Source organism: Accipiter gentilis, chromosome 1 (genome assembly GCF_929443795.1).
Source record: "Accipiter gentilis chromosome 1, bAccGen1.1, whole genome shotgun sequence".
NCBI lineage: Eukaryota > Metazoa > Chordata > Aves > Accipitriformes > Accipitridae > Astur > Astur gentilis.
Genome location: NC_064880.1, coordinates 22477907 through 22499372, shown reverse-complemented (window position 1 = coordinate 22499372; position 21466 = coordinate 22477907). Strand labels below are relative to the sequence as shown.

Genomic DNA, 21466 nt, shown 5'->3' with positions numbered 1-21466 from the left:
TGTTACTCTAATCTAATTAAAAATCTGCTTAAATTACACACTTGTTCCTGAAAACAAGTCATGAGCATGAAGGGAGATTTCATATTTCCATAAGTTTTGAAATAGTGGAGATAAATTTAGAGAAGTTGTCTGAGAAAATTGAAGCATCTCCACTAGTTGTTTCTCTTAAGTTTTTCAGTCTTTAAGAATAGCAATGTTTAGAATTTAGTGTACAGAAATTAATTCTAAGTACATTTGTGAAGTAATACTATACATTTTTCACTTTTGTAGAATAAGAAATGGATGCTTATTTAAAGATGAAATAGCCTTGCACGTACTAATATTTTTCTTGTTGGTATATCCCCAAAATAGGAAAAATTTTATAAATTGAAACTAGAAAGTATCACATTATCAACTTGTAAACAGCAAAAGACTAAAGAATATAAGGCCAATAAATGGGATTAAACTAGATGATTACGTCAGTACAGAACACATGCATGTTACAAGGAAAAACACCAACAAATGAGCATGATGCCACAATGTCACTGTAATTAGTTATCTATTGGGGGACAGATTTAAGGGTCAACAGTAAGTTAGGCCTAGAGTATGTGGGAATTGTAGTAGCCGAATTGTGTTACTTCTGGAATAAAGTAGCTTTGAAATTCTTATCAGATACAGAAAGAATTTTAAAAACATTTAGGTTCAGCAGCAGTAATGTAAGTTAAAATTTTAAATATACCTTTAAGAATGATTACCACTTTTAATATGAGAGATATTAATTTCTTTCCTCAATTTATATATCACACTTGAAGGAAATTGGAAACACCCATGTCCTCCCACATTAATTTTCATTTTGCTGGTTTTGCCCTTGTTGTTCAGATCTCCAGTGTAGTCAGGTACATCTGGCTTGAGATACACAGTAACTCTTCTGTGTTTATGTAGGAGCATACAAATGATACATGCTTTCTCTGTCTTGTTTTGCTCAAAACTCTGCTTTGCTTTGTTTTCAATTATTTATGGTCTGTCCAGATTTTTGAATGTTGATTTTTAACACTTAAAAAAAAGATTTTTCCTTTACTACTATCCTGTAGTATATTGCATTGGGCCTATCATAAAGTCTTTGGGCCCTATTAATGGGTTTGTTTATAATATTGATCCTGCTCTGTTGTTAAGATGACACTTTTGCCAGTTCAAAGTGGCAGTACAACTTATGCTGTGATAGTAAATGTTTTCTTTTAATATGGTATACCTACATTTCCCCATAATTATGTCATCTATTTTGTAAGAAGGAAGTGATTAATAATTTTTTTTTCTCTCCTTATATTAGTTATAAAATCTAGTAAGCACAGAAAGACCGTACTCTAGCACAAGTGTATAAATCTAATTCTTTAACAGAGAGTGTGGAGAAAAAGTGTAGGAGGTGAACAACCAATGGAAATTTTACATCAAATGTGTTTCAGACAAGAAAAGCTGCTCACCTTAAACACAGCTTGATATTTCTACTTGGGAAATATGATTATTTTCATTGGAAAAGCCCTGGTTTTGTTATAGTCAATTGTTAAACATGCCCCTGGTAGCACAGAATGTTAAACATGCATTTTAATACACTTTAATAAAACACTTTAAGGTCAGGATGTGGTATGCTCATAAAGATGTTAACAGTGGAAACGAACAGCGCTAAAAGAAAACCAAGGCACACAGTAGAAGGAAACCAACCTACATACTAACAGGAAAAATGTCAAAATAATGCTATTCTAAGTTCACCGATAATTGCTGTCTTCATTCATTTCTAAAGAATATGTTTTAATTTGAAATTTTTTTTTCAGTAATCTTTGCTTTCCAAGTTGGTACTGCAGGTGTGTCTAGTCGAAATGGTAGCCCAGAGATTCTTTGTCTCATTTGTTATATCTTCAGTTTATTCTCTATCTTTCTTTTGTTGTAAGCAAAACTGCAGGATCTTTGCTTTTAAATTTAGATTTCAGTTAATTATTTTTCAGTTATTGAGGAAAAAAAGGTAAATGCTTTCTCCATTTTCTAATTGGAAGTTTTATAAACTAGTTTAATAAAAGCTAATGTTTATCAGGAAAGCATATGCTTAGTTAATCACTTCTCTATGTGCCCAGGTAAACCTGAAAAAGATACATGAAAAATCAATAATAAAGTACAAAGGCAGATTTTTGGCTCAGACAAGAGTGACATGAAATTCATTATTATTTTATTTTACTCAAAATAGGTATTAGTCTGCCTAGTGTCAACAAAGGGTTGATTGCGTAAATTTCAAACCAAATTACTGTGAAAATAAGTGTACTTTCCAATTAACTGTTTGGATAGGGTATTACTTCTGACTTGTTTCCTGGTGTGAAGCTACCAAAACCAGACTACAATGACCTATTGGAAGCCATCAGAACAAACTGTGATGCTATGAATTTGCAAATGACTGATGTATTTACTATGAAGATCCTGCAGATATATGAGATGATGATTGTGCGTCATGGCTTTATGATAGTTGGAGAGCCTTTTGGAGGAAAAACATGTGCATATCGAGTTCTGGCAGGAGCATTGGGAGACATATGTGAGAAGGTATCTAAACATTTTTATAAATGTTTCTGATGAAAACTGTTTTCAAACAGATTTTATAAACACATTTTAGTGTTTATACTGAATACACAAGTTACTTGAAGGAACTTAAAAGTACAAGGAAAAGCTAAAGAATTTGATTGAGAAGCTGTACTTCCAAACTTACTTTGGATGACCCAATTTTAAATATAAACACATTTCATACATTTCATGTGTTTCTACACATGGTGTTTTCTCTAAATTCTTTCATTGGATTGGACAAGGAATGAATAAGCTACTTGAAATTTTATGATAAACTGTTCCCTGTGAAAGCTTTATACCAGATTTCCTACTTACTCATGAGAGCTGCTGAACTCTCTTTTAACAGAGATTATTCAGTTTAGAACTACACCAAATAATGAATCTGATTCATAAATTTATACAAATTTTGGAATATTTTCTGATAAGAATGTCATAAACCCATGTAAACCCAGAAACCAGTGTAAAATTTTGATTATTTTTGAAACCAGAGTATTTTAGTTTTTCAGACAAATTTTGGATATGAAACAAATCCAAGATCTGTTCTGCTAAGTAACTTCTCACCTGACATAGGAGAAATGGGTAATAATTGTTATCTGTGGAACATTTAAGTGGTCCAGTAGTATAGCTATACCAAATCTTGCTCAAATTCAAGCCATCAAAATATTTGTTTCATGTGTGATCTCTGGAATCCTGCCATGTGGGCTGTGGAGGCTTTTGCAGAATAATCTAATCATAGTTATTGTCTTAAGTGCTCTAAGGACCCCTAGATTTAGTCTAGTCTGATCTGCTAGGATGGAATGTGAACCCTGTACAAGGCGCTTTTGTAGCTGTTTCTGAAATGAAGTGTTTAGGATTTGGGACTTGAGAGGTGACTGGCTGACTCGGTGAACTCCAGGCACCGCCAGAGAAAAATAGTAATAGCCATGAAGCATAATTGATCTTCAGGATGCTGAATTTCTTCTGACTGGCTGACTGGAAACCTGCAACCAACGAACTTAGCAAAATTGTTTCATTTCCTTAATGGTGATCTTCAGGCAGGCACCTTGTATTCTTTTACAGGTATCAGCAAGACTAGACTGGCTAGACTTTCACATTGGTATTGCTGTCAAACAGAACTCTGTTCTTATGTTCATTTATTAAAAGCTGTTACATAGTTGCTTCCTATATTATAAATTAAATTGTGAAGCTTTTGCTTTAGGTATGTAGGTGAAATTCTGTTCCTGCCTGTCACTCCAGTGAAACAGTATTTAACTTTCTGCTTTTCTTTTTAATTCAGTGAATCGTTGCCCACTCCTTTCCATTTCTGTTTGGTAAAGAAAGAAGTTATGTGATAGAGTAAGAAATTTTTATCTGATGATTTTCTTCCTGTTAGCTCATCTTCCCAATCAACTCTAATGATTAATTTCATGGCCATTACACCTATTGGAGCGTCTTTTTTTTTTTTTTTTTTTTTCCTTACCCCCCCCCCCTTTTTTTTTTTTTTCCTTTTCTTTTTTTTTTTCCTCCTAAAAGAACTGGTATCCAACTAATCAACAAAAATTTTATTTTGATTATGATAACAATTGTCTTTTTGGAGGATTTTTACCATCTTGAAGAAAATCTTCTCATTGATCTGAACTGATTAGTGTTTAGTTCTGGGAACTCTAGCAGCTCTATTGAGACTATATCTGAATTTTATAATTAGGGAGGATTGGGATGAGTAAGATGAGAAGGAGAGATTTGTGATGAATGAGGTAAGAAGCTGCTAACAGAAATAATACAAATGTAATGTACTTGCAAACCTTGAAGATTATAAATCTAGATTTTTGTCATTGCAACAGCATTTTAATTTTTTTAGCTGGGCAACTCTGACAAAGTTGCTGTACTTTTTTTTTTTTTTTTTTTTTAAATTGTATTTTTGTCATGCTTGTGTGTTTGTGGTTCACATAGCTTATAAGTCTTTCCAAGATGTTATCAATTTTACCCTTCCTTTAAATATTAAATTTCCCTCTGAATATTGACTTTGGTGAAATAAAAAAGTAAGTTAGAATGAATTGTAATTCAATACAAACTGTCAGAAACAGAAGTTGTAATCATACTTTTTTATAAACATACTTGTTTCTCCTTTGAAATAGTATAATAAAAATTCCTGCATTTTATATTTCATGAAGGGAAACAAAGAAAGGTTATGTGTATCTATGGGAAGAAGGCAGTCAGAGCAGACAGGAAATGGGGCCGAACTCCAGATTTCTCAGTTCAAGTTCATAAACACTAGGGCTGCTTTTGGAAGGAAAGAGGTTTTTTTCTTAAATCAGGGATAGATGTTTCTTATATTTTAAGGCTATAGTAAGTACGTGTTCAAATGAGTGTTTGCAGTTTGTCACTTTTGCTTGTAATCAATTCCTGTAGAACAGTGGTTTTTCAGCCACCTGATCTCTGATGTGTGCAGTATTAAATGTCACATTTAGGCACAAGGAGAGAAGCAAATAATTAGTTGAATTTTAATCAAAAAGTAAAATTAGATATTTTTTACATGGTTTAAGTAAAAAAACAAAACCAAAACAACCCACAACCAAAACCCCAAACCAACTTTGTAACCTCATTTTGACATAAATCTCAGAAATTTTCCAAGGCATTCATATTTATTCCTTAAACATGGGAAAAATGGGATAGAGAGATGAAAGGGCTTGGCCTGTTGTAATCCCTCTAAGTGTAAGAATAGAACTTGGATTCTGTTTTCATTTATCAAGCCAATGTTCAATAATAAACTTAGACTTCCAACTGCACATGATAAAGTTGGGATAATTGTCTTTAGACACTTGTAAACCATCTTTCACACACAGTATGTGTTATGTCTTTCCTGCTGGAAACTGATCAAATTTTTTATGAAGATATAATAATATATAACTGTAAAATTAAAAATAAAACAAATGGCATAATAAATTCTGTGTTTGGTGTTAACAAAGTTTATTACTTTTGTGTCTTCAGGGGCTGATGGAAGAAAATAAAGTTCAGATCACTGTTTTAAATCCCAAATCCATAACAATGGGTCAGCTATATGGACAATTTGATCCAGTGTCACATGAATGGTCAGATGGCATCCTAGCAGTGAGCTTCAGAGCATTTGCTTCTTCCCCAGTAAGTGCTTAAGAGGCTTAGAGAATTTTGGGAAATGACTTTTCAATTTATACATTTTGGATTTAAATTCCATGTTGTTTGCACAACCATTGTAGGATTCATGTTCTTAATCATTTGAATGCAGAGACTGCAGTTTGGCTTGATTGTAGTATGCTCCATGCAAAGTCCTTTCTGGATGCTAGTGAACTAAGATTTGTGGTTCAGAAGTCCTTGTGTGAAGATAAAGGTTGTTTGTTTGTTTGTTTGCGTATGTTGTAAATAAATGAATATTTAATCTTTCTACCATATTGTCATTCCTTATTTCGTCTGATTATGGCCCAAATGTATGCTGTTTATGTATATGGGTATTCTGATGATTAATTTGGAAGAAACTGCTGTCTAAGTGTGGCTTATGGCTGACCTTCTATTAAAGTCCATTGAAAAATTTTCACTGAGTATAGTAAAAGATGTATCTACCAGACAAATACTTTACTTTTTGCTAGCAATTGCAGTATCTGACTCTTTGCCCCTGTAAACTTAAATAAACTAACAGTATATTGAAGTTGATCAATGTAAAGTTCACCATCTCTAATAACATTTGCAGAACTGCACAACTGCTTTGCAATTTCCTGTAAGAAATATGATGAATACCTATGACTATTTGCTTATGTTGTAAAAAACCAGACACACTACGTTTAGATATTACCATATTCCTTAAATTAGTCCTATTGACTTCAATGATAAATGTGCAGTAGGTATTACGGATGAGTAGCAACTTGTATTAAGTCTCACTGTGTCGTAAGTCAAAGTATTTGAATATGTTGTAGTTTGACAGAAACAATGTACTACATTGCAAGTGTAACTGAAAGAAAACAGTCAAAGATATTAACCTTCTATAGTTAACTACAGTATATGCTTTAAAGTTATAAAATGAAACTGAATATAGACTGTGATTTCAGAAATTGCTTGTGAATACAACTCTCTGAGCTCTTTCAGTTATTTTTTGTGGAAAATAACTTTAGACCTAAAATATTTATTTTACAGTGAATGTAATAAAATAAATTGCAAATATTTGATTAAAAATATTTTCTGCAAACCAGACTCCGGATAGAAAATGGTTGGTTTTTGATGGACCAGTGGATGCAGTATGGATTGAGAATATGAATACTGTGCTTGATGATAATAAAAAGTTGTGCCTTATGAGTGGAGAGATCATCAAAATGTCACAGCAAATGAGCCTTATTTTTGAACCAATGGATTTAGAAGTTGCTTCTCCTGCTACTGTAAGTACCTGTCTTTGAAAGAGTGATTACAAATGTCTTTGATTATTGTGATATATATTCTAATTTTTAAAAAATATACTTAACTGAGACTACTAATAAAAAGTTTGTATTTCTTTGATATATGTTTAAAATAAAGAACACCGTAGCTTGGTTTTCATGTTTAAATTTTTCATAATTGCACAAGATGTTGTGAAAATTTACATATTTACATATGTAATGTAAATTACATATAGAGGAGACCCTGTAACTGTTCAGAGTCCAACTCTTGCAAGTGCCTGACAAGAAATATAACATCATTCATGTGCAAGTATTTAATCTCTCAGACAAATTTTCGTAAAACCAACAGTCACTGAGTTTCTGGCACCTGTCTATATCACGCCTAGTTTTTCTGATGGCACACTGGGGAATGCAAAAATTTTCTTTTAAATATGAATAGAGGTTCAGATAATAATATAAACAGAACAAAATATCTGTGTAGTCATACTGGGAAGGCATTTTTACTTAAAAATTATATAAAACTTAATTAAAAATTAAGTGTTAGGCACTCTAGTATATTATCTTTTGTGACCTTAATGTTGGGAACTAATTCTATTTAAGAGGAAAATTGGTCTTAGACATTAGGTCTCCTGTTGGCTGAAGAAATAAAGCTAGTTTTGAAACTTGTCTGTCTAAGGGCTCACAGAACCCCACTGTACATTTTATACCAGCTTCTAATAATCCCTGAAGCTGTATGTTATAACACTAAATGTTATTTTATTTTATTTAACTGAATGTTATTTATTTAGATAGGAAAAATCTTTGCAGATTGCATAAAATAACATGCAACTGTTTGTTTCTTTATTTTTAGGTTTCAAGGTGTGGTATGGTCTATATGGAGCCGCATATGTTAGGCTGGAGACCATTAATGATGTCCTGGCTAAATAAAATGCATTCAGGAATCAGCTCTGTGCATAAAAAATTTATAATAGGCCTGTTTGACAGAATGGTTCCACTCTGTCTTGAGTTTATTAGGAAATACACAAAGGTAGGATAAAGAATTTTTCTGAGAAACTAAGAGCGTATGGATTGTTTTCACTTCAAAGTACCAAAGGAACAAATAATTTTATTTGCACCGTATTAGTTTATAGCTGTTAAGATAAAGGCTGTGAGTGAGCAAGGTTTCTGTGTGGTGTTTAACTTCCTTCTGAATGTATTTTTGACGCATTTATCCTACAAGGTTTTTTATTTTCATAGTGAGGGAAAAGCCCCCACCATCTAGCAGTCTCTTTTCACTGAGTAAAACACACCTGCAGCTGAGGGTATTTCTTCTTTCTTTTCAGGAACTGTCTCCTACTTCAGATACAAACTTAATTAGATCACTAATGAATCTGATGGACTGCATGATGGATGAATTTGCTGATGACGCCAAAGTTAAAGCTATGAATGACAATGACATTTTTTCTTGTCTTGAGGTATGCAGGTTGCTTAACATACAGAATAGGCATGTGCAAACCAGGCTTTAGTGAAATGGACTTCACAAGCAATAAAACCTATATTGTGTAATTAGAATACATATTTTGTAATGTCCATTTAAGAAAATACTATTACCTTCTTTATAATTGATACATAGTTGAGTCTGACGTGTTTGATGTCTTGATATAAATTTAATGAATTTTATACAAACCAGGCAAAATTTTATTTGATTCTCCAGTTTCTGGTATCTCAGTTTATTACTAGTTAGACCAATGCTATCTAAGGATTACAATTCAAGGAAAGCCCTGTTAAGAGACATAGATGTCACTGTATCAGATAGGCATTTGAATAAAAGAAAGATAATCTAAATTGTTCTGCAATAAAAAGCAGTTTATGCTTGAACTTTCTCAAAATAACAGCTCTGAGATGAACAGGTCAGGCATTTTGCTGCACAGCAAAGGTGATCAGATGTTGATAGTTAACATAATGGTGTTCTATTTTACCAGCAGCATGGTTCCATACCACATACATAAAAGTCAGGTTGGTCCAGTGTAATTCTACTGTGATTTGTGGCAAAGATTCCTTTGACAAGAACTTTGTAAATGCAGGTACTGAAGTTACATTTTGGTTTTTTTTCCAACTCTAGGGTATTTTTTTGTTTTCACTGATATGGTCTGTAGGAGCTAGCTGTAAAGAAGATGATCGACTGAAATTTGACAAAGTTGTGCGAGGAATGCTTAATGGACCAATTAGTCAGGAGACAAGGCAACGATACAAATTGTTGAGCAGTATTGATCAACAGCCTTCAAAAGCTTTCACAATCCCATTTCCAACAGAAGGAACAATTTATGATTATCGGTTTGTCAAAAAGGTGAGGATTGCAAAGTAAGATATGGACTTCCATTCTGAAGGAATCTTTTATGAATGCTACAAGATGCGTATTGTTATCATAAATTTGTTTCTGCTGCCTGCATCTTTTATCACTGAATAGGCCAGATGTCTGTCCTTGCAAGCTAGTGGTCTAGTGTTCTGGCTGGGACTTGCAGTACCAAAGCCTGTTATTTTGGCTACCAGAATAATTGCCTGTTGTGGCAGAACCAGTTAGCAGCAAATCTCAACCAATTATTTTTTTCTATTATTTTTTAGTTCTTGATTTCTTGCAAGATTATTTTATGTTGGGTTTCAGCCCTTTTCTTAGCTTGAGGAAGCACTTGACATACTTTAGGCCATAACTTTCTCATTACTGTAGTAGGCTACTTCTCTGCCTCTTCTTTGCCCCTTTTACTTGGGATTGAGATGTGAATCCATGATGCATCTCTCCCAGTGGAGAAGAAAACTTCTCAAACTGGATCTAGTATGCTTCAGAGACTCCAAGATAAAATAGATGTACTTTTTTTTGAGTTTGTCATTCCTGTGAAGTCCTGTTGCAGTACAATGAGAATTACTTTTGTCCAGATTTCAGCTCATGCATGATTCCTTGCAAAGGAAAGTGGCTGAGATGTCAATCAGTGGTAAAGGCTTTATGTCTTCTGATCATAATCCATAAAATCATGTTCTTCCAGTAAAGGGTTTTTTATGTTCGGGGTGGGAATATGCCTCCTCTAAGAAAGACTTTAGGAGAGAGCAATCTCTAGGAATTTCACATGACTTTTATCTCAAGATGAAAATTGTTGCGGATAGGATAGAACATAAAATTGTTTCAGGGCTTTTTACAATTTTAAAAAAAATCTCCTTATATTGATTTACGGCTGAAAAGTTTTGACATCTTTCAAGACTCCTCTAGCAGGCTGATCTAGAAGAGAAAGCTTTGCTGTGGAGCTTCAGCACTAAAATTAATCTGCCTTCAAATTCTATAGTTTGGAGGTATTTATTATGAATGAGAGTCTGTGAAAAGGCTGACTATGCTTTTTTAGTTTTAGTGATTAAATTTATACCGTAATTTTCTATTTTGTTACATATTTATATGCTATATATAATGTATATATAAATATATGCATTTTTCCATTATATGATATGTGTAGAGATATAAAAGGTAAGATAAAGTCCTTGTCTTTCAGTAATTGCATGCTTCAGACACAGGTGTTATGTTTCTTTTTAAGTACTGTCAAATTGAAAGCGCTGCATTCTGAAACAAATATATGAAATTATTTTTTAATCCTTTCAAATATTGGTAGATAACCCCATCTGTTAAGTCATAGAACTTTGATTTTTCTATTTCCATTGGTTCTATGCTGTTTTTTCCGGTTTATTATAAATGTATGACTTTCATATAAATTAAAATAGGGAGCAGGAATTTGGGAACCCTGGGTGGAAACACTCAAATCAGCTCCTCCTATACCTCAAGATATGATGTTTAATGAAATAATTGTACCATCTCTGGATACTGTTCGATATACGGCATTGATGGAATTGTTGACAGTACATCAAAAACCTTCTATATTTGTGGGGCCAACAGGAACTGGGAAAAGTACCTATATTACTGTAAGTACTTTTAATAATGAGATTAGACATAATTATAAAAGGGGTAAAGTGAGTAATAATTCGATAATTTTTTTAAAAAGGAAAAAGAGACATGAATTGTTGGATAACGTGAAATGAAATTATGCACAACTAAAAATGCAGCTGCATAGCAGAAGGTTGTAGCTTGTGGTTTTGGATTTTTTTTTATTTTTTATTTTTCTTCTCTGCACTTCCAGCCTAAATTCTTAAGAAGCACCCAGATATCCACAGGAATAAGCTGCTAATAGAACGCAAACAGGACTATTCAGTTTGGGTCCTGTATTGATTTACTTTGCATTAAGATTGTAGATATAGTTGGAAGAGTCCAGACAGATACTGACACACAGAAGAGTAAACATTTAATAGGACATGCAGTCAGGATTGCTCAAAACAAAAAGAAATGAAATGCATACATCCTAGAGTTAGAAGCAGCAAAAATGTGTACTGCTATCATTGTGGAAAAGTTTAGTAGATAACCTTTCCTAGTCAGATGCTACTATGACAACTCCATGCACTGGAAAACAGGGAAGAACAAGAATTTTGTTACTTAAAGAAATATGAAGGCAAAAAATTATAGCAATATTACAAAAAAATTCTTTATAGAAAAAGACTATAGTAGGAAGGGAAATTGGCCAGTCAAGGTCTTCCCAGGCAGTTTTCTTCAGATAACCAGTTAGCTATATCTGGTCATTACAATGAAAAGCAACTGCCCATTTCAAGAGAAAAATTTTAAGTCAAAACAATTGTGTGTCCTGTTTTATAGAATGCCAAATATTCTTTACCTGTCTTATCCTTGTCTTTGAGAGAAAATGAAAAAGAAACACAAATAATAATGACAATCTAATTTGACTTTAGCTTCTAGCAGTACACAGTTTCTTTTATTTCTGAAACAAAATCTTCTCAGCAAAATACTAATACTTGATCTAGTTTTAGGATTTTTAAGCTTGATATGATGTTCCTGTAGAAAGGAAAAAAAAAGGACAGTTTTTTCCAGTATATAAACAGTTAATTGTTTCAACGTGAGTCTAATTTTCTAGGAAGTAGCAATGTCAACAATTGTTTAATATTTGACATTGGTATCTCATATCAGCCATCTTACATAGACTAATATTATATTGCATATTTCTATATATGACACATGCAATACATTAAAAAGACTATTAAGGTAGTATAATAGAAAGTTCAGAAGCTAATAAATTCTACCTTATACAATAATCTGACATGTCTTGTGCATTCATTATGATAAACTCTTGAATATGCATATACACACACACACACACACCCCCGCCCCGGTTTCCAGTCTTACTGTTATGGGTGTTAGTCTTTTTACATTATTTTTTTTTTTAAAAAGAAGAAAGGCTGTTTTATGTAGAACCTCTGCTTCACTTGCAGAGCTTCAAAAACTTGCAGTAAATTCAGAAAAATTCAGCAGCTTTGGGGGATGGATTCTGTCCCTGTCAGTGATGGAAGCCCTCTGTAACAGCAGACAAGTCAGCTAAGTCCAACTTTTCACAGGCAATTATTGTGTTCCTTGTTTTCTGGAGGGCTGATCTGAATCCATAGGTTCTGATTAGCAGAAGCGCTGTTCTTAAAAAATCAGGTTGTTCTTATTTGAAGTTAGATATCTACCTGGATAATATTTTGCCCTTTACCTTTCCATATCTTTGTACTGGTGTGTACCATAGAAAAGCTTGTAAGAAAATTATTAATTTTGTCTTTGAATATGATTTGAATTCTGTTTAATAAATAAGATAGGCACTGAGCACTGAAGAGAAAAAACAGCTGTTTTTTAAGTTACCAGTGTGCAGTTTTATATTGAAAGAGGCAAGATATTATTAGGCACACTCAGGACTAAGTATAATCAAAACACATGGTAGTAAGTAATAAAAACATTTAATGTAAGTAGTTAGTACAGCCAAATGCAATCTCTTTCTCAGAGCTTGTGAAATTCTAATCAAAGGGAATAACAATCTTGTAGAAAGCATTGAACTTCAGGTTAGAATAAGAAATCAAGATAGGTTTTTTTAATTTTATTTTTTCCATGTCTACAATATGACCTTTTTTGTCTACAGGGATAAGTCAGACTGTATAATTGAAAGCAGGTTTTAATATCTTTTTGAAATAATTGAGTCATCATTATTTTGGGATAGATTATTTTTTTCATCTTCAGTCACCAAGTGATGCTTTGTTCATTTTAATTTTTCATGTGGTTTTTAAAATAACAATATGGGTAATATAGAAAATTATTCTAATGATCTAGATTAAAAATTTTAGGTAAATTTTAATTCTTCAGACCGATCTGACAGATGCTATGAGTTACATCCTGATACCATCAATCTTTCTAGGAGACCATTAAAGTCTGACAGGCAATGGAACTGTATTCAGCACTTTTTTCCCTGGGTTCCACCTAGATCCATGGGAAAGTATACTTTTGAGGTATAAAGGGGATATGTGAGTGGAGGTATGGCAAAGCCATTATTGCATTTGTAGCTAATGAGATTCTCTAAGTAAATCATAAGAGAGGAGGAAGAACCCATTCCTCTGAGCAGCACAAAATTGATTTTTTTTGTTCTTTTTTTTTCTCCAGTACGTCTTTTTGTAGAGGATTTTGCTTCTGTTGATTGTTCCGGTGCAATCAGCATGAAGCCTGTGTACATTCAATTGTTTTGCAGAGGGAGCAAAACTTGAAAGTTATGTAAGCAGATGAAATAAATTTGGCTTCATGGTCTTGAGTCTGTTATCTTTCCTTCCTTTAAACTTCATTAAAATTAACTGTGAAGTTACTCGGGATTATTTAACTTATTTTTTTTTAAAGTTACTTTTCTGAAATAATTTTGAAGAAAATAAGTGTTAAGACTTGAAGGAGATCTGTTCATAAAAGACCATTCCTGGAATATTGATGTCAGAAATATAATAAAGCATGAGTAAAACATTTGTTTATAATGAAGAATTTGACTAGTTTCTACTGCCTAGTTAATTTTTGGGCTGACAGTTAAGAACGTGGTATTTCTTGGGAGTTCAGAACTGATTAAAAGAACAAAAGAAATATGGCCCTTGAGTTCCATTGCTCTGGTTTCCGTAAATTGTTGTCGTTGTATTTTTTGTGCAGCAGCTCAGATTTTTCCTTCAAAGATAGAGATTAAACATTCTTTCTGCTGAAAATGCTATATGGTATGAATGGTCTCAATAGCTGTTGACAGAGATTAGACTAGTCATTAGAGACATTACTTTACATGCAATAAAGCTCTGTAGCAACTGCTGGAAGGATGGAAGGGTATCTTCCCCCTGTGGTTTTACTCCCATGTGGGTAAGAAATGAATCCCATTCACTCTTACTTGAAATACTGTCTTTGATCCAGATTTCCCGCAGAGGTTAAATTGCAGCTAACATAAGGGACTTTGGAAAGTAGTTAGCATTATAAAATATTACCAATCTTGATGGTAAAGCTTATCTTTAGGTATTCTTGCTATGCCCTTTGAAGGAAATATTCCTGGAAACTCTTCAAAACTAGGCATAAATATTTGGACCTGTGGATACTTTTGCAAATTTGAGTTTGGATTAGTACAGGCAGTATGTATCAACTCTAATTAGTACTATGAAGTATTGTGAGTGAAAAATATTAACATACTGAATTTATATAATACACTACGTAGGTTTTTGGGTTTCTTTTTTGAGAAAATGTGAAAATGTCTATATGGAGGGTAGAAATTTTTCTCTGACAAATTAAGTTTATTATGTTTTGAATTATTAAAAAATATTGGTTTATCTGATGAAACATGATGATTAGAATTCTCTTAGAGATTAATTACTACTATATCATTTTAAGTGAAATAAAAATATTACGAAAATGTCTGATTGCTGTTTGCTAAGGTGCTATAAAATTTGTTTATCTATGTATATAGTTTAACTTCCTCCTCCTCACAATCCTTCCAGAATTTTCTTTTAAATAATTTGAATAAAGAAGTCTACAAGCCACTGGTCATTAACTTTTCAGCACAAACTACAGCAGCTCAGACTCAGAATATTATAATGTCCAAGCTGGATAAGAGGAGAAGAGGAATTTTTGGACCTCCTCTTGGGAAAAGAATGGTAACTGATATATTTCTGTATGTAAATAAATGTTTAAATACAAACAAATATGTAAATGCATTATTTTCTCAACTGATCATAGGTGATATCAGGAAAGGATGCTCAATTTGAAATAACCTGTCAGAGTTCTAATTCTTCTAATTTAGTGCCTCGTGTTTCTCTTCTTTCTCCCTTCTCCCAGTAATATGCATCCTGTTTTAATCAACAGAAGAAAATATGAGATATGATATGAATAACTGTGAACAGCATTGTCATACTTCCCCCTCCATATTTTTGTGATCTTATCCTTGAGATAAGAGTTCTGTATGGGTAAGCTTGTTGCTGGTATGAAATCATTGTTGAGAACTCAGCGTTGAGCATGAGGTTGGACTAGATGAACTCCAAGGTTCCTTCCAACCTGGATAGTTCAATGATTTTGGTAGTGTTAAAGGAGATTTGAATCTTTTATGTTGTTATCACTGATGCCTGCTAAACCCTTCAAGATCAGTGGAACTCTGAATACTCAGAAGCTCAAGAAGGATATTAGACTAGACACCCCCCCCTTATTTTTCTGCAGTGGGAAAATCCTTTTCTCCTCTTTCTAGAAGAGTTGCAGTGAGACTGAAAATTGAAATCTAAGGAGTTTATATTATCTTTTTTTTTTTTCAACCCAGATTAAGGAAGAATTTAGCTTTTAAGGAAAGTTTAAAAATTATTATGTTTAAAATGCAGTGATAGATGTGTATGATTTAATACTGGCACTTTTAGGATGCCTATAGACTTTTTGTATTTGCAGCCTTGTTTTTTTCTTATTTTCAGTATTTCCTAGCTATTATTTAATAAATGCTTATTATCAAGAGCAAAATATGGTAATGTTGGAAGTTCCTTAAGGAATTACTATTTAAAAGTTACGGTGTTTTAAGGTCTTCCCCTGCCTCTCCCTCCAAGATATTCTTTTAAGATGTATTTTAGCCCAGTCTTAAAAATGTAAAGATATTTTGAAGGAATAAATTTTGTCTTCATCTGAATTAGTCAAGAACACTTCAAACCATTTCAGTATGTTGCCCAAACTGCAGTGCTAAAAAAAGATACAAGGCCCATGATTTAATCTGTTTTTCTTTTGACCAAATTTCTACTCTGTATCAGTTAGAGAATGAGAAGAAAGGGGGATAAAATGCATGTGTTTCTAGAACTTGCATCAGTTGCATTAAATTAGTTGCATGAAGATGTTTCCCAATCAGCAGTGGTCTATGCTTTAGGAACAGCAGTGCCAAGAAAGTTGTAATGTTTAATAGATTTAAAACCAGAACCATAGTCTAACTAAAGTTTGAGATTTTTGTGGATCTTCTTGACTCCATCTTTTTTTCCAAGAAAAGCCATGTAAGAAGCACAGTAAGGTTTAAAGAGCAACTATTAGTTTACCATCTTTCGTTAAACACAGTCAGAAATAAGAAGAGAAGCACAGTTTTTCTCCCCTCTATAGGTATGTTTTCTAGTGGCTTTAGAGTGACACAATTTTTATTTTTATTTAACTCAGCAGCAACTCCATTAAGAGCTTAGGGCTGCTTTTCAAAAACACGTATTTAATGTGTATCGCTCCCATCAATTTTAATGGGAGTGAATTGATGTGCAGTGTTTCCAGAATCAAGTGGAAATGATGGACTATATTCAGTAAAAGAAATAAATGCAAAATACTTTATGTTTTTCTTTTCAGGTTGTATTTGTAGATGATGTTAATATGCCAGCACGAGAAGTCTATGGTGCTCAACCGCCTGTTGAATTACTACGGCAGTGGTTAGATCACTGGAATTGGTATGACCTTAAAGACTGCTCAATGATTAAACTTATAGATGTTCAGATTGTGTGTGCAATGGGACCACCAGGTAAGAGATGTGTCTTAAATTCTTTTTCCTGTTTGATTTCCAAAGGCTGAATGCTTATTGATGCATAGTTTTACAGTTTGGGTCTTTTAGGGATAGGACTCGGGGAACCCTTTCCTTGCAGGAAACATGAACAGCAGTCATAGTAGAGTAGTTGAGGAGCAGCAGAGAGACTACACAAGCCTGCCAGGAAGAAATATTGCTTTTCAGGAAGACCAGAATGTACCTACAAAGTATATTTATGAAATCCCTTTGGTCTAATGACACCCTCCATTGGCCTACGATTTTATTCTTCTTCAAAACTTTTCTAAATAGCACTACATGATGTTCTTAGGCAGATAAACCTGACTTTATTTGGCAAAGAAAAAAAAAGAAAAAAAAAAGGCATATGATGCAAAGACATCATTATATTTCTGATAGCCTGACTTTGAGCTATTTAGTTTAAAAAAATGAGTCTGGCATATTTTATCAGTTAACATGAGGAATTAATGTTTCTTTGATGCTGTTGTGTTTGCTTTTAAGGAATCTATACGATCTATTTCCTTCACTACAGCAGGAATCATGTAACAGAATTTCTTTTCACAGAATTCTTCACAGCCCTGTCTGTAACATACCACCTAAAAAGTTTGTCATAGCTGGGCACATTTACAATGTTTAATCAGGATATGTTTGGTACTTTCCTTCTCTTTTCTGCTTCAGTCGCCCTGGACTTTCCTCCTTTCTTTTGTAGAGTTGTTTACACACACAAACACACCAGTTCTTTGCTGATACAACTTTTGTGTTTGGGACAGTGATGAATGCCCATGGGATAGGGGTCCACTGCTGTTTCACCTATCTGGTTTCCTGAAGAAGCAAAACTGCATTTTGCAATCATTTTAGATTAGAGACAGTGTTCATCCACAGTTCAAAGCACTTGATCTGAGTACTAGTCTGTGGAATAACTGAGCAGAAGGAAACTGTGAAAGAATTTTAAAATTTTACATCTTCATTTTTTCTAAAGCTTAAGTGAAGTCATGTCTTGTACTATGTTCTGGCATAACTTAATTGCACAGGTCCTTTTTTTTTTTTTTGTGTGTGTGTGTGTTTTTTTGTTTGGGTAGGTTTTTTTGGTGTTTTGGTTTGTTTGTTTGTTTTTTATATCAGAAATAGCCATATCTTGGAGGTGCTTTTTCTGTAAAGCATCTCTTCATGCTACAGTCCTGTTCCAGGGTGATAGTGTAGAAGTGACTTTCAACTGCTCTGAAATTGGGTCAAATTTTCCTTTCCCAGCAGAAGTTTACAGCTAATTTTGTTCCAGCACACTTCTGGTTGAATGGTGAAAAATGGATTGATCAAATGTACAAGTTATGGTCCTAATTATTTGTGTCAAATATCACAATTCAGCTTCAGGCTGAATAATTTATTTTAGTATCCTTGTACAGGGAACTACTTCCAGAACTCATAAAATTATATTCTCCTTTCCAGCTTGTGTTTATTTTTTTTCTTCTAATAAGAAATGAAAATCTGAAATCCAAACACGTATATAGTGTATATTGCTATTGAAGCAAATATAAAACTATTTAAAGAACATTTAAAAGTATTTTGTTAAATCTAGGTTTAAAATTTATATTAGGAAAGGATTATCTTTTGGGTAAAATTCATATTTATATCCTAATGGCTTGTGTAATTTTGCCATCAATGCACATGTAAACTTCAAGAAGCATTGTAAACTACTGTGTCTGAGAGATGACCTTCATTGGGGTAGAAGGAAGTAGGATGAATAACTGGTTTATTTAGCATAAAATACTGAGATTTGTCAGCAGATACTAGTAATGCATACACAGCTAAATATAGACAATCACTAATTCTGCTTGCAGTCTCAGGTGGCTGAATGTGAGACAGCTCCAGGCCAGGAGTCTTTTCGTTTCATTAGTGCAGGGTCATGCCTGAGCTACAAAGTCACGTATGCTAATTTGGTTGCCCTTAGGTATGTTCCTGATGTTAGGGATGGTAGATTGCCCGTTTTCAGCTACTTTTTTCTGATTTGCTGCTTTAGGAAGGTTGAACACACTGTGCAGCAGCTTAACCCTGAATTCCAAATAGAAGGAGCAAGTATCCAATAAATTTCTGGTTTACATCCTCTTATTTCCATACATAGCTTCATTGTCCAAATCACAATCTAGTCATTAAAACTACTAACTCGAGAACTGAGATAAAATTTAAATTGAATAAAGTATACAGCATGACTTGTAGAGGCTTCTTTCATTGGGATGCTTTGAAAATCAAGAACATGGGTTTGGAGTTTATAATAAAAGTTTTCTTTTATAACAGAAGCCTAGTTAAAACAGTGTCAAATCTATTTATCTACACTTGATTATTCAGTCTGTATTTTACAGACTTGGTTACAGGAGAACGGATTGACACTGAACTGCATGTTGCTTTCCTTAGGTTTATGTCAAGGTGTGGTACTTTTCTATGTGAGTCTGCTAGCTGAATCAAAGATGAATATTAGAAAAAAATTGCTAGGCTTTTACTGTTTTATTTTAAATTTTGCTATTAGTTATAATATTAATGCTTTCTAATATTTAGGTGGTGGTCGAAACCCAGTAACACCACGATTCTTGCGACACTTCAATACTGTTACTATTAATGAGTTTGATGATGAATCCATGTACACAATTTTTTCTAGAATCTTAGACTGGCATCTAACGGTATGGTAAGTGATCTCTATGTATTGTGAAAAATCAAAGTCAGTGTTTAAATTATGGTACTAGGAAGTCTCCAATGTATGTTTGTAGAACACTGCTCTTGAAAAGAATCAGAATCTTTTGTATCCTGTGCCTTTTGAGTTATTCATTACTCCACAGAAGTAGGGCTCATCTTAAAATACTCCAATGGTAAAGTTCTTGTTGTGAAGTCTCTAACAGAGGTTTAGATTAGCTGAGGCTAATTCAGTTAGTTGAGATATTTCTGTCATACAGTATTTTGTGATGTATAGTAAATAAGAATAGAATTTGCATAGTTATTATTCAAAGAGTAGAACTGGAAACTGCTCTTAAATTTTTTGTGGTTTGAGAAGGCTTAGTCTTTCTTTTGCCTTTCATTACGGCATAATTTTTAATTCCATTATTAGGAATAGACTTCAGCTTTCATTGTCTATCTATTCTGACAGCTAAGCCCCAAAAGATGCTCATCTCCTGTTTCCAGACCAAGTTTGTTATTTCACAGCTTCTGACCCTTTTGAGGGAGAGAGGTCCCAGAAGACAGCAAGGGCTATTTGAACTGACTTACCTGTTGCTCCTGTTAGTCATAAAAATGAGGGGGGAAAAGGGTATAATTAGCTATCTAGCATAGCCAAATTTGTCAGCATGTTCCACAGTTACTAGATTTGATTTGCGGAGTTAATCTGCTAATCCAGCAAAAGAACTAAGATTTGTAAAACTGCCTGTGAGGAAGTATAATCATAGAACTTAAAAATTGGTATGAACTTACAAGTAAATCAGTGTGCATATACAATATTATTTATTAATTCACATGCTAGTATGATGGAATTATGAGAATCCTTCTGTTCTTACCACCTTTTATAACTTGTCAGTTATAGCTTTCCATCACAATATGTAGAACTTACTCCACAAATTATTAATGGAACCATGCGTATGTATAAAGAAGCTATGAAGAATCTGCTTCCTACTCCAGCAAAATCTCACTATTTGTTCAATCTCCGTGACTTTTCACGTGTAATTCAAGGTGTTTGCCTGTCAAGGCCTGAAACAACAGAATCTGCAGGAATGATAAAACGTCTCTGGGTTCATGAGGTAAATCATTCAATACCAAGAAATGGTATTTGTTACAAATAAGAAAAAGATGTGGATTTGTGTATTAATCTTTTTGTAATGCCATGTCCTATTGGCTAATAGCTGTGAACTGGTATCACACCCAGGAGAAAGGATTCTGTATACTGTGTGGACAGAGGAAATCAGACTTTTTTCAAAGTATGAATCATATCTTAGTAGACAAGTTGATTGTTGATGCCTTCACTTTCATGTGATTATGTAATCTCTATTTGCTGCTTTGAATGCCTGCACAATCCTTTCCATTCCTTCTCTCCTTCATCCAAAAAACCCTAATCAACAGTGAGAAGAACAGCAAGTAGTCCTGGGTCACTGGAAATTTTGAGTGATTTAACATTTAGTCCCTACTTTTTTTTTTTTTTCTTTACTTCTGGACTGCCTTTAGAAGAAATTCTTGAGCTTACTGACTTCAGCAAATGCTTCCTGTCTTTCAGTCTGTGATGGGTTGACCCTGGCTGAACGCCAGGTGCCCACCAAAGCTGTTCTATCACTCCCCCATCCTCAGCTGGACAGGGGAGAGAGAAAATTATAACAAAAAGCTTGCGGGTCGAGATAAGGACAGGAGAGATCATTCACTAATTACCATCACGGGCAAAACAGACTCAATTTGGGAAAGTTAACTCAATTTATTACAAATCAACCAGAGCAAGGTAATGAGAAATAAAACAAAATCTCAGAACACCTTCCCACCACCCCTCCCTTCTTCCCAGGCACAACTTCACTCCCTGATTTCACCACCAAGCCCCCCCCCAGCAGCACAGGGGGACAGGGATGGCGTTTA

At 33.7% G+C, this 21466-nt stretch overlaps 1 protein-coding gene across 1 annotated transcript in view; it reads left to right on the top strand.

Annotated features, from left to right (window-relative positions):
- LOC126053268 (splicing factor 3B subunit 1) overlaps nucleotides 1-21466 on the top strand; it is a 647576-nt gene that overhangs the window by 566457 nt on the left and 59653 nt on the right. The window contains exons 30-40 of the mRNA XM_049790888.1: nucleotides 2311-2559; nucleotides 5545-5694; nucleotides 6774-6956; nucleotides 7804-7980; nucleotides 8276-8407; nucleotides 9055-9279; nucleotides 10692-10889; nucleotides 14841-14996; nucleotides 16690-16858; nucleotides 19424-19550; nucleotides 20430-20649. Of these exons, the coding sequence (XP_049646845.1) occupies nucleotides 2311-2559; nucleotides 5545-5694; nucleotides 6774-6956; nucleotides 7804-7980; nucleotides 8276-8407; nucleotides 9055-9279; nucleotides 10692-10889; nucleotides 14841-14996; nucleotides 16690-16858; nucleotides 19424-19550; nucleotides 20430-20649 (1986 nt within the window). The remainder of the gene's footprint in view (nucleotides 1-2310; nucleotides 2560-5544; nucleotides 5695-6773; nucleotides 6957-7803; nucleotides 7981-8275; nucleotides 8408-9054; nucleotides 9280-10691; nucleotides 10890-14840; nucleotides 14997-16689; nucleotides 16859-19423; nucleotides 19551-20429; nucleotides 20650-21466) is intronic.